The sequence below is a fragment of the Anguilla anguilla genome, chromosome 10 (genome assembly GCF_013347855.1).
Source record: "Anguilla anguilla isolate fAngAng1 chromosome 10, fAngAng1.pri, whole genome shotgun sequence".
Taxonomy (NCBI): Eukaryota; Metazoa; Chordata; class Actinopteri; order Anguilliformes; family Anguillidae; genus Anguilla; species Anguilla anguilla.
In genome coordinates, this window is record NC_049210.1 from 37,944,710 (window position 1) to 37,958,788 (window position 14,079).

Consider the following 14,079-nt stretch of genomic DNA (forward strand, 5'->3'; position numbering starts at 1 on the left):
TGCAGATGCAGTGCGTGTATATGGCTCTAAAGGAACTTATTTTTGAGGCAGTGTATTGGAGGACGGGGTGATATTGGTGCAAAATTTACCTCAAAGTTGTATTTCTGACCCAAAGCACGGCATTTATTGAGTGATTTTATATTCATGATATATATATTTCAGAATTATTGCATGAAACGAGGTTCCTGAGATACTGAGCTTTTTAAAGCCATGAATAGCATTTTGCAAAACAGAAGGCTGTGTTTTTTTCTGCTTCTACAAAGATTCGGCATCTATGTGTCTGGAAAAGCACTTAAAGGAAGTGTAACTGTGTGCGGCTTGTCTGTGGTAACCTCCCCCCGTCAGAGGGACATGGACACGGTGACTCTGAGCTTCTTGAAAGCGTCGGGATGGGAAGAGGTGAGGGGGTGTGCCTTTGGAAATATTTATTTTTCCCCTTAGATCCTTTTGACCGAGCGTCCTCGTCAATCACCTTGTCAAGGGCCCGGGGGCGGGGCCGTCTGGTCTCACAGGGGACCCTGTGTGCCGGGGGCCACGGGGTCATGGTCTGGTCGCCTCTTCGGCAGCCGTTGTGAAATTTGCGTCCCTATTTTTTTGCACCGTAAGCTGGAGGGGCTGGGGTATCATGGGAACGATTGCACCTCGGGTGGCAGGAACCCTTCAGAATGCCCTTCTGCTGCTGAGAGAGGGAGAGAGGGAGGGAGAGGGAGAGAGAGAGAAGGAGAGGAGGAGAGAGAGAGAGATGAGGGAGGGAGAGAGGATGAGGAAGAGGGAGAAATATGTCCCGGTCACTTCGGCCGAGCTTCACTGATGTCAGAGCAGTGGCACGTGCGCTGTTTGCCAACTGCAGACCTTCCAGTTTGACTTCTCCCCTTAAGGACCTCGCTACCATTTGACCAGAACAGGGTAAAACGTCAATATTGAATTTAGTAATAAAGTATTATGCTTTGCAGCCTTGATATGAACCAGAAAACTAGGCCTATTTGTCACAATAAAGTTAAAGGAAGAGAGATTTGAAACAAAACTGGTCGCTTAACGAAATTTTCTGAACAAGAAAGAAATCCAACAGCTGTTTTCTTTTTCCTTTTATTGAAGGCCTAATTCATTACATTGCAATGTTCCGATCGTGCCAGCCAGCTATCATTAAAATAAATAACGCTCATGGAGATAGGGCTTTGATGAAGCTGTTGTGGTTTAAATGTTAACACAATCAGTGGGGTTTGTACCTCAGATTGCGTGGCTGTGCTCTCTGTTATCCGTTTCCTTAGCAGTGAGAACTTTATTGATTGGTCCTTCAGGCAAGGGGAGGGCGGGGTTGGTGGTTGTGTGTGTGTGTGTGTGGGGGGGGGGGGGGGGGGTTGTTGGGGAATTGGGGGTTTCATGGGGAGTAGGGGGTGGTGTTGTAATCTCTGTTTGAGAGAAGTGTTGATTGTGGAGGATTTTCTGCATTTCCAGTGCCCTCCAATCTGCATTAGATTTTATACCACTGCTTTTGGTCATAAACTGCTAACTTATGAGGCATCCAATTCAGCCAGGCTAACAGGTGGCTCTGTTTTAGAAGTGGATACAGTCACAGCTGTATGTGACTGTAGTCAGGGAGTCTGATAAAGACAAATATTCACCCACAGTTAACTATGATTCAGAACATGGAACTGATCACATTGCACATTGCTCTGACCACACCAGGCCTAAATATCTAATCCATGCTCCACAGCCCAACAGGCCATTGCACTGGTAAAAAATCTCGCAGCAGCACTTTCTTCCAAACCATGTGGTTCATTAAGTGAACAGTGTGGTTCTTTACAGTTCCCTGCCTGTGCCCGTTACGTGAACACAACCAAACCAGGTCACCAGGCACAGAAGTAACGGTAGAGGACGTGTGAATGGATTCAGAGCTTATGATAGAAGGAATACATATAAGTAGCATATTCATGGTTGCCCTCTCCCCCCCTTTCCCCACGACCGCCCCCCCCCCCCCCCCCCAGTGTTTCCGAACGCTGTGCTGCAAAGGACCGCCCCCGCCGAGGCCGGAGTACGACGTGGTGTGCATCGGACTGACGGGCGCCGGCAAGACCAGCCTCCTCTCCCGCCTGTGCAGCGAAGTCACGGACTGCGTCATACCCACCACAGGTAGGGCCCGTACGCACCCCGTCCCCCGCTCTGATACTGCAGCCCCCCACCCCAGGAAATCTCAGATATATATATATATATATGAAACATGACATTGATTGTGCATTACCAAACCCAAATCCCAATCCCCCCCAACCCAACAAATCCAGATGCAGAAGATTGGCCCCCGTTGACAATTTTGTCTGGTTCGAAGCTCATCAGTTCAGTTTGGATACCTGCACAGCCGCAACATGATCCCACTGTTCCCTGGACTTTTTGTAAGCCCTCCCTACCCCCCATTAAAAGCAGCTGACAGAAGTCCTGACAGAAGGTGATGGCTCACTGATCTGACACTCCTCTACGGCAATGTTTGCGGACACATTTGAGGAGAAGAATGTTTCTGGCAGGGAACCTGTGCTGTCATTAACGTTTGCCAAGGGAAAGATGGGAAGACAATTACTCTTCCCTCTATGAGTGAAAATATGAATGCATGGAAAGGTTTATACTTTTATTTCACAGTAATTAAACCTTTATCACGGACTTAAATCCTTCCCAACCCCTCCTCGCTAGAGACAAAACATACCTCTTTCCTGTTTGCAACCTGCAGTATTGCACATTACCAGACGTCCCATTGTGGGTCTTAATTTATGTTTTGGCACTTTTTTTTTTTGGCATTTCTCTTCCAAATACAAAAATAAAAAAAGAAATATGAGACCTTTCACTCCTTGTCTAAGGGCTGAACACCTGTCTCGTGCTGTGCAATGCCCCATTACATTTAAATATAAATATTTTCAACCTCAGCAAAGAGCTGTTCTGGCACCCCTTCTGAAAATAGGATGAAATCAATTTGTCAACACCGGTGCTCTCCACTAATGGCTGTGTGACGGAATGATCTGGAATTGTGTCCCACATTCTTGCTGACCTGCTGGGACACTTACAAAGCTGCATTTGCAATCACAAAGCTTTAGATGTGAAATCGTGTTTTTAGTGTTTTTTAATCAATTACAAATGTATTGGGCAAAAACTCTGCATGTATAACCAAACCAGGAAGTGTATTGAATCATCATATTGAAGTTTATGTGCATTCATGCCTTTATATTAAATGCAATGGTAATTCATGCTCTCAGTGACTTGTCATTATCTTTGAAATTTCAAAGACTTGTTCCACTAACTTTTAATTTAGTTTAAAGCTTATGAATCAATCAACCTATATTTTTATGTATTAACACCACAATGAACATAAGAATATATGCAATTATATATGCAAAAGGGGGTGAATATTTTCTTTAACTATGTACGTGTGATACAGACATGAACAGCTCATCAAGGGGACGATTGTTTCTTTCATAGCAGAATCAATGCGCGACAATTTATTTAAGCAACGCTAAAACATTTTATTTTATGACATGGCATGCGAATACCAAATCATATGGATCCGGTGTACACTTTGTTTTGATAAGGTATACTTTATAGAATTTTTGGTATTATTACAAACACGGACGAACAATACCTCGCCTACAATTTCTCACAAAAGGCAGGACACTAATTGAAAACAACGAAAAAGCATGAGACCAAAATATCTCTCCTTTCACAGCTTGCATAAAGCAGACCACAGTCTGTCACATTTGGACGGGCAAAGACGGTTCTTAGCACTCTGTAGCGTTTGAACTGTGATGATGAGAAAGCATCTGAAAACACAGTCAAAGGAGCCACTGACACCTGCATGTGTTAATGTAAATAACTCGATGGCAGGTAGAATAAATGTTAACAGCAAAAATAACAGGCCTGCACTCAGGGGGTAGATAGAAACGGTAATGGCTTGAGACAACTTCACGTAGCACATTGCAAAGCTATGCGCTAGATGTTGTTGTTGCTAAGGATGGAAATAATTAAGGGAAACCACAAAGCTTTTAAAGCGGGTTACCGTTGTGAATGGGGTAATGGAGCAAGGCACTGTGTCTGCCAGGAATGGCTACAATCAGAGGTCAGAGGTCAGAGACGTCCTGATGTTCCGGAACGTTATTTGTAGCCCTCCACAGTTACGCTTTAGGCATGCTAAAGAACTCTAGTGTCCTGTGTGGGTGAATTCACTGTAACAGAAATGCAAATGGATGTCAAAATGCAAATTAATTTGTACAGTCGTCAACAGAGGCCGCAAGCTCATTTACGTGGCCGACCCTGTGCACAAGCTAATGGTGAATGCTAAAGCTAAAACTGATCTCTTTTATTTTTCAGGTTTTAGCATCAAAGCTGTACCATTCCAGAATGCCATCCTGAATGTAAAGGAACTTGGAGGTACATTTTTTTTAACCCTTAAATAATTTTTTTTTTTAAGCATTCTATTTCCCTTTCTTATAATAATCTGTTCAAACACTGTTAAAGCTTTACTTATGTGGATTATCATGATGATGGATTGCATTTATGAACCAACATTTTGGATCTCAAAGCACTTTACAGTGCAGAGGAGTAAACAACCACACCTCAACCGCTAATAAAGTTAGCACCCACCTGGGAGATGTGCGGCAGACATTAGTGCTCGAATACAGACCACACACGAACTTGCTTTTAATTTTTAAGTTTTAACTGCATGCCTCTGCTCAGTCTAACCACACTAATTTTGATTTGTTGCTCAATGTGGAGGATGGTGTGGATTGTGTCTGTTAGTACCGAATGTAGCCTTGCAGTGAATAGAGACAATAGAATATGTTAAAAAATAAATGGTGATCTTTATTTATTTATTTTTTGGATTTTTATCATTCATTTGGAATGCCCAGTTGAGACTGTGGGCCTGCTTCCTGCATTGGCGTAGGAGTGTGCACCAGCTTTTCCTCTGACAGTTATCGGATGTTGGTTCAGGCGTCGGATTTATCTCAGTTGCTCCAAAAAAAAAAGAAAAAAAAAAAAGGATTGAATTTGTCATGAAAAAATGGAAAATAGTGAGTACATAAGGTTTGTGGTAGAATAACATGTCATTTTTGGCCTTGTGCTTCTCCTTTGGCAATGGAAGAATTATGAAGGCCCAGAAACAACAGATTGTTGAGACGGGATCATCTTCTTCAGAAAGGAACGGCCGCTCACGTTGCCCATGAGCTGCCTTAGCCTGATGGATGCCAGTCTGGGTGATTCACCTTTTGTCTGCTGCAACATTTTATTTTTATTTTTTAAATACCAAAATCCACAAAGGTTTAAAGTGATTTGCACCACCGTCTTGCCACACAAGTTTGGTCTCTTTCAAAGTCAGTGAAGAAGTTGATAGTGTCTTTCTGACTTTGTGAGGTGACGGTGTAGTCTGAGCCATCAACATTTTTTTGGGAGGGAAGGGGGGGGGGGGGTTCAATTGAAAAAAAAAGTCTTAATGAATACACTAAACTGCATCTCAAACAGAACAGACACTCCTCTGCCTGGAAGCCCTGTGTGGTTATGTCACTATCCTTGAGGATGACCATCGGAGGTTACAATGATGACAACGAAAAACACAGTGCTGAAAAAATAATAACGGACAGGGAGAACATACAGAGGTGTTAAATTCAGGGGTTTGGGGTTAAAATAAATCATCTACGGTCACTCATCTCTGCTTCTGCGCTGCCAGATTTACGAGTTTTGGGAAGGAATAAGGGGAGTGCATCATAATTTATGTCCACCATGAGGGACCAGGAGCGTGACAGGTGCACTGCCCGGCCTGACAGGTGGCCTCGAAAGAACAAGGGGTACATGAGGTCCAAGGGGAGGGGTACCATATTCCTCATCTTTACTCCACTGTACCCATCTTTTGTACTGATTCGGGTTATGGTATCTTCATGGTTTTATGTTATATTCATATGGTTTGGTTGTTTCTCATCTTTTGGCTTGTTATGGATGTGGTCTATAAGTGTTTTGAATTTGAACTTTGGTTTTTGGTTACCTGAGCTGAACTGAACTTTCTTGAGTTTTTTAGTGATGATGCATCTTTATTTGCTGGTCTAGGAATGTTGTAATGCTCTTTCTGGGTGAAAACAGATGCTGATTTGATATCAGGAAATATGCAGGAAGCATGGGATAACCACTGTAGTCTGACATTTTCCCTGCTTAAAATTTTTTTTTCACAAATTATGTCTTGTGTGAAAACTGCAGTTTCTATACACCAATAGATAGGACTGTACTGTATTTGCTAATTGTGAATCAGTAATAAATCTAATTGTGGGGATATGGGATTTGTAGTTCCTAACCTTCAGATATTCTTGTGTTACCTTCAGTCCTGCAGCATTTGTGGCATCTGCCATGTCTGCTACATAAATTATTGTATGTGTAATCAAATGCCTGTCTTTCAAAAGTCGTACATAGTGTATCAAGCTGTCGCCTGTTTAAATTTATAGTTGCGCAGGTATAGTTGTGCAAGCAACTCAAACTGCCAGACAGCATTACTGTTTATTTCTCAGTACATACCAAATCCACAAAGGCTATTTATTTTGTGCCGTTGCATAGAAAAGTGAATATAAGATATATATATACGGCTGCTCTAGATTTTTGCCACATGGAAGACTCCTAATAGCAACAGTTTCGGCCTTAAGTTGCATCTCATTTTACTAATGAGTTTTCTTTTTATTTTTATTTTTGCTAACTAAGTAGCTCTTAAAAGACTCGGGGAAAAAACATCACTTCCTCCCTCATTCTGGTTAAATGTCTAAGGCAATATTTAACAACTTCATTTCTGTTAAATAAGTAAACGATTGCAAATGCTTTCGCTATTAACATATTCCTTTGAGCCAAACAGGAAGTCTTCATCCCGCCCTGAAAATCACACATTGCCTGTTTAACATCGGAAGGCAAATTTCCTCCTTCAGGGTACTGACTCATTGGGATGACTCCTCATTTCCTACTGTGTGAACTTTAAACCTCCTTTGTCACACTCATTCCCGTGTGGGGTATGTGTTCTAAGAGGAAGTGTATAAATCCCAACTTTTAAAAGGTTAAAAAAATCCCCTGGATATGTTCAAATATTCTAAAATCTCTGTCGTTAAGTGTCTCTGGTGCGTAGGCATTGTTCACGGTGGTGCATATTCGGTTTGATCTCGCAGCATTGAGAGTGAAATTTATTATTAGGTTAGGAAGTATTTGTGCTGAAAGTTTTATTAGAGCGAATAATTTTTTTTGTAGAGCCTGATCTCCAGAGTAAGAATGAGTCCGTGTGCAGCGGTTGGTGTCGGCCATTTTGGGCGGACGGTCTTGGCTGAAGGTTTATGAAGGGACATTATTCATTAATATTGAAAATAAATAGCTAGCTTCATGTCTCCATTAGGGGCTGTAAGCTTCCACCCATAGCTCCCTGGTCAGTAATAATAATAGCACGATGAGGTATTGAGGGAAATTTGGAACGCTTAGTTTTGATTCTGGTTGACTGACAATAGGCCCCACTGGCAGTGGCAGACATGGACAAGAGTGGTGTAGTGCCTCAGTTATGCGTTCATAGCCTGTTGTTGTAGTATTTACAGTGATAAACCGCTTGGCATCAACATGCCAGGGCTGATCTACTGCCAGGATATGTTGACACAGCCTTCGTTGCCAACCTGGCTGTGTCAGTGCCAGGTATTTGTGTTAGGTGACGAATTTGAACATTCGTTGGCAGCAGGAATCCTTGGTGTCAATAGAGATACAGACAGTACAGTGTGTCTGTGAATGTGTGCTATTGTGCCAAGTCGGTGACGTCGTGCCAAGTTTCAATGCACAGCCTCATTATTGTAATTAGAATTGCACTATAGTTGTTGCAATCATAGCTGTGGTAATAAACGTGGCCAAAAATGTTAGCAGCTTGGTGCTTTGAGTCCTTTTTTCTGATAGCACCGAGGGACAAATAAACAGCTTTTCAAGGTCAATTTGACTTAGATTTTGAAAAAGAATTTTAAACATATTTGGCTTCACTGTTCGTTTTAACACTGCTGACCCAATGAACACAGATCACAGTTTCAAGAGATGGAATGTTGGCAATATGTTGTCTGAGATTCACAGAATACTTAACTCATGATGACTCCAGAAAACTGAATTTATGATGAAAGAAAAAAGAAAACAGCAGTTATCCTGCCAGTCATTCTAGTGATTAATCCTTTGAAGACTTGCCTTATGAATATATTATTAAATGATGTCAGTATTCCTCCAAGAAATATTGTTCCTGTTATAATTTTTAAAGGAACACCATGTAATTTTGTTATGATAACAAAACCTCCTCCTTGGGTGGTTGATTTTAATTGTTTAAGCAATTGAGTCCAGACTACGCATGGGGTTTAAATAAATATAAAGAACTAATCTGTCCATCTCTTAGCTGTCATTACCAGAATTAAATGGACTTCCTATTGTTCATTTTCTTTATTTGGAAATTCAGATGTGCCAGCTTGCTATTATTTATTTGTTTGTGGGGATAGCAATGCATGGGGCTCCACTCAAGTAGTGGACAAGTCTGGAACAATAACTTCACAGAAATCACAGCTTCCTAAGTCCAGAATCTGTGCTGTATACCTGATGGGTATAGTTTGCAACAATTTTTCAATTCTGTATATTTGAAGGGAATAATAGTTGTAATAATAGAAATAGTAGTAATAATAATGATAATAATAATAACAACAAATGTAAATCTAAGCCATCAAATCATTTTGAGCAACACAATCATTACGATAAGAGTTTCAATAACATCAATAACTATATGCTATTTTTTTTTTCATTTTGTCACAATGTCTCTGGCTGAAATCATACGTGTGGCAAAAGACTGTAGAATGTCTTGTTGATGTCTAGGCAAACAATTCCTTTTACAGTAAAATTGCATCAGCTACTGTATATGATATACACTCTGCTCTGTACTTTACAGATGTCAGCAGTTCAGAATGCATTGGAGTGCTGGTTGGGAGTGTGTAAAAGCATGTGGTGCATGGCAAACCAGGATGTGTTTGGTTAAGGGGGACATCGTTGACTCTGTGATCTGATAAATGTGTCAACATTTGGCTTGGCATTCAGGTACCCCCCCTCTCCTGTAGTGAAGAGAGGGTACATTTAAAGCCAGTGCTATAGTTTGGTTCGCTGCCCGAAAAGGTCTGGTTTCTGTTAAATGCATTTCAAAGATGGTTCCTCTGATTGGAGTTCAACAATGAAAGTAAAACTAGGATCAGCAACGTGTTTGTGTTTCGCTGAAGGAATGGCTTGCGTTGTCTAATACCAGATAGAAGCACAGGAAATTAAATCGAGGAAGAAGGAAGTGGACGTCTTGTTTAAATGTTCCACTGTAATAATTGAAGTGGGATGGAATGCTAATGCATTGATGTCATTGGTATCAAAGGTTTTTATCATGTGGTGGAAACCCACCACAAAATGAAAAAAAAACTATATCTGAAGATAACATGTCATTCCATAAAAAGGCTTTCAGGACTTGAAAGGTAAAGAGAAGGCAATAGCTGTGAAGGATAATAGTGGTAGACATCTGAACCTAATAGATGAAAAGACTGAATTCTAAGTTCCAGTAAGAGAGAGAACACCCCTTCAGTTCCACTCAATCGCTCTGGCAAACCAATTCACTGCATAAATATGCCATGGTTTGCTAAGCTGGCTGTCCTTCTCCTGTCCAGGCATAGGGAGTTTTCACTGCATCCTTCAGCATTCATTTCCCCAGTATCAACACTGGGGGTTCACCAGTCAGTTTGGGATTCCAATTTTATTTAAAGCTCATGTGGTGAAACTTACTGCAGATGTTCTACTGATTTAGAACCCGAATCAGCAACTAAACTGACAGACTTTTAATGGCAGGAAGAAGATCATGAAGATCAGAGCATGTTTCCTAAGCATGTTCACTACTGTGGCAGGCTCAAAAAAAAAAAAAGAATAAAAATAATACAGAGGACTGCAATCAGTTGTAGGCAATACTACAAGGGTCTTTTGGGTAAAATGTATGCATTATATACGTATGAAATATATACTGCAAAAAGCATTGTGATGAAAATAAACCTTTTGCAAGATCTGTCCTATGGTCACATTGATATGTATGGTTTTGAAATAGCGTCATGGCCAATTCTGTGCTTCTTAAAGTGTCTATGCCTGTCTGGGATGCATTGAGGCTTTATAGTGACCACTCTTTCTTTGGATAAGGGCAGAAATGTCCTCTTCGATCAGCATGTACAACAATTAAAATGTGATAAACACAGTCATAGTAGAAAGTATGCCTAACATGAAAAAATGACATTTGATATAGCTGTATTGTAGATGAGTAAAAGATCATAATTTTTTAACAGAAACCAAGCTACAGCTGTGTTTGTGTAGCTGCACAACCACACTGAAATTATTATTAATTTCATTGTCTTATGGCTTCATATGTCTGAAAAGTCAGGTGTTTGTACTTATTATTATTATTATATTTTTTATTTTAAGAAGTAAAAAGGGTTGAAAAGGGAGTAGGGGTAAAGGCATCAAACGATGTGCCCAGGGAACCTAGCTCTGAAGCATTAATTGGCTGGGAGGATTCCTGGTTCCTATACGGAATAACTTCAGTTTTAGCATTTAGCGCAGCTGCTGGACAGATTTCATGGTGTGCTGCTTACTCGCTTCTTTAGCCACCGATCGTTGGTGAACCGCATTGAATGGATCTGTATCTGAAGCCTCGCTGATAGTGATGTGATTTCAAGGCTGATGTTCTTGTGTGGCCCTGATTTGACTCCAGAGGACGTCGCTGAGTGGAATACGTGATAAGTCCCATAAAGTGCGCAGGCATTGGCCCAGCTGACTCCACAGGTATGCGGATAAGGTATGCTCCGCCCCCGCAGCAGAAAAGTGTCCAAGCCCGCCATGCATAGGTGGAACGCGTGGTCCCTAAAGGTGAAGCTGCAAGACCAGCTAACACCTCGCCAGCTGGGTCATGCTCAGAATCCATTTCGATAACCTGACCTTTCGTAGGAGTATTTCTCTGTAGCTTCACCTCACAGCAGTTAACTTGCACACAAAATAGGCATAATTTATAGGCACAATGCGTACCAAGAAAATTTTGTTTATGTAGAAAAAGTATTGCGTTTGCATGGTATTTTTAAATTGTTCCTCTCTAATCTTCCTCTCTGACCAATAGATGGCAGACATATGATCTTGAAGTGGTCATAACTTTCATCTGTCCACCTACTTCTGAAAGCTAGTTTTGAAAGTATTTATTAGATGAGGTCATTTCGGGTGATGGAGCAGAACTTAGCACATGGCAGATCCTCGTTAAATGAGGGGGTCGGACTTTGGAGGCATCGCGTGGATTTTGATGTTCGTCGCTATGCACAGGAAATGCTCTCTGATGAGCGATGCTAATGCGGTGCAGGGCGAATCAAGTGATGAGCCTAGCTTTGCTGGATGCACTTAACGGGAGTGACTGCTTCCCTGAGCCCCACACACATGCATGCCTGTGGGCATTGGACTGCCCTGACAGTCAAATTAATGTCGGGGAGTCATCGGGGAGTGAGTCATTTTTTTTTTTTTTTTTGAGCATGTAGGTCTCTTCCTCAAATTATTTGCACTAACAAATAAAGTCGTGATGCAGTGAACCTTGGTGAGTGGATCTGTGCACCAAAATTACTGTGCAGAACGGGAACCATGTGTTTGCCATAAACTGAGGCATTTGAGCTGTGATGTAGAGTTACCAGTGGAATCCGCTCTTGAAAATAACCGGTGATTTAATAACACACAAGGTACCAATGTGAACTTTGAAGAAGAAAATACTTCTGTTGCGTGTAGTAAACTTGCACTTTTTTTCTCTGTGGTCTTGCTGAACAGGACAAGAAAGCTGGCAACAAAATGTTTATAAAATATGTAACGCTTCATCTTTTATGAGTTTATGTAAAAAAAGAAAAAAGTTTACACTGCGAGTGAATATTGTTAGCACAGCTTGGTGGTTTTTTTTTTTTCATTTTCTAAAACCAACATTTTAAATGTTTAAATCTATTCTGTAAAAATGTATTTCACAGCTCAATAGATTTAGCGGTAAAATAGATTTTAGAATAGATTCCTAAGTGACAAATAGGTGGCAGAAATATGATCCTGAAGTGGTCATAGCTTTCATGTTTCCAGCTACTTTTGAAAGCTAGTTTTGAAACCATTGATTACATGAGGTCATTTTGGGTGATGGAACTGGAAATAATGTGGGTTCCAAAATGAGCTGAGCTGTTGGATTGTTTGTGGAGGAGGTAAAACTTTTAGTGTTCATGGTGAAATATTCACATCAGGGTAGAGACTTTTTACACTGGAATATGAATAATTTGTTACTGCATTTGAAATGCACAACCGCTTGTTGTTCTGTTTTTGTTGGCAAAAATGCCACAATCCTGAATTCCCAAATAAATAATCAGAGACTGTTTGGACATTTTGATCTTTTCAGAAGGGCTGTGCAAGGGAATAAAATACTGATTCAAAGGCAAAAACATATGGTATTTCCAGTGATTGGCATATTGATAATAAAAAAAAAAAATAAATAAAATTATAAACCGTTGTGCTTGCTTTATATCTTTGATAACTTGTGTGGTTACTGTTTTGGGATGGATCTGCAATTCTGTCTGCGTGTTAATTTGACAGCATTTATTTATTTATTTGGGGGAGGGGGTGGAGAAACCATGTCAGTCATCACTTGAGTCATGTCCTTGCCTGGGTGACATCATTCAAACCATGTCGAAACAAAGGTGGAAAACCTTTAGATTGGTCAGAACTCTGGGCTGCCAGCTATTGGCCAGTTCCAGCTCATATGTTCAGAAGGAACTGAAGGTGTAGCTTGATATGTATTCAGGCACAACAGATGTTTGAAGGAGAGAACTTACATGAGTGAATGTAAGAGAAATTAATTTAGGGGGAAAAAATGTAAAACTTTCTAATGTCTCAGCTATGTGTAAACCACTGATATCATCTCTGCCAAGTTCAGTTAATTTCAACTCTTCAGCTGTTTAAATTGCTTTTATGAGAAACCTTTGTTTTTTTTCTAGTGCCATGGTAACCATGGCGTCAAAATGTACACTGACTTTGAAGTTAATTTTGATTGGATTAGATCATAGGTGAGGAACGTGACCCGCTCCTTGGTTCTCTCTCCAAGGGGCTGACAGCATCAAGAAGTACTGGAGCCGCTACTACCAGGGGTCCCAGGGCGTGGTTTTCGTCCTGGACAGTGCGTCTTCGGAAGAGGACCTAGAAGTGGCCCGTGCAGAACTCCACTCGGCCCTGCAGCACCCCCAGCTCTGCACGCTCCCCTTCCTAATACTGGCCAACCACCAGGACAAGCCGGCTGCACGCTCGGTCCAGGAGGTACCGTCCCACGGCAAGCTGTTCATGTCTTTGCACATTAGATTTCGGCAGTGGTGAAAGGCAAAAACTCAAATTGCGTGTTTTCTTCTTGCAGTCATTAACTAAGCCTCCTAGCTTCATTACATTTTCATGTATTTGGGTGTGATGGAGGCCATCGTGGAGTCTTAGTATTTTTCTGTGGAGCGCTGTAACATCTCTCTGGAACCAAAAACCTTTAGCTTTGCACCACCTCCCTACATTGGTAGCTGACAGCGTTCTCCGTTCAGGAGTCAACTTTCCACACCAAATATAGATATCAACTGCTTAAGATCTCCCGCAAGGTCACTGGCCTCGTGTACACACGCCGTCGAGTGTTTGTGCGGAGAGCGGAAAGCGTGCGGGGGTGACGGGTGGCAGCCTTTGTCAGTCGCCGTCGACGTTCCCACGGATAGCGGGGCTACGCTCGCCTCTGGCCTGCGTCTCGGCTGCGTCGCTCTCCATCAAAGGGGCGACCGGTGGCTGGGGAGATCCGCCGAGGAGAGCCGGGGGGGAAGAGTAAACATCCCTGCAATGCGGGCTTGAGTAATGGCCGCTTTCCGCGCGCTGAGGAAACCCAGGACGAGCGAGTCGCCGCTGAGAGGGGACAGGGCTGCGTGCCCCGCGGCTGAGTGTAAGCACCGTGTCAAACACGGGCGCTCTTGAGCACCGCTCGCCTCTCTGATTGTA

The 14,079-nt window shown here is 41.9% G+C and overlaps 1 protein-coding gene across 2 annotated transcripts in view; it reads left to right on the plus strand.

The window, feature by feature from the left end:
* LOC118206461 (ADP-ribosylation factor-like protein 15) overlaps window positions 1–14,079 on the plus strand; it is a 95,494-nt gene that overhangs the window by 31,960 nt on the left and 49,455 nt on the right. For both annotated transcript variants that reach the window (XM_035379224.1, XM_035379225.1), the window contains exons 2-4: window positions 1,986–2,130; window positions 4,345–4,404; window positions 13,166–13,374. In XM_035379224.1, the coding sequence (XP_035235115.1) occupies window positions 1,986–2,130; window positions 4,345–4,404; window positions 13,166–13,374 (414 nt within the window). The remainder of the gene's footprint in view (window positions 1–1,985; window positions 2,131–4,344; window positions 4,405–13,165; window positions 13,375–14,079) is intronic.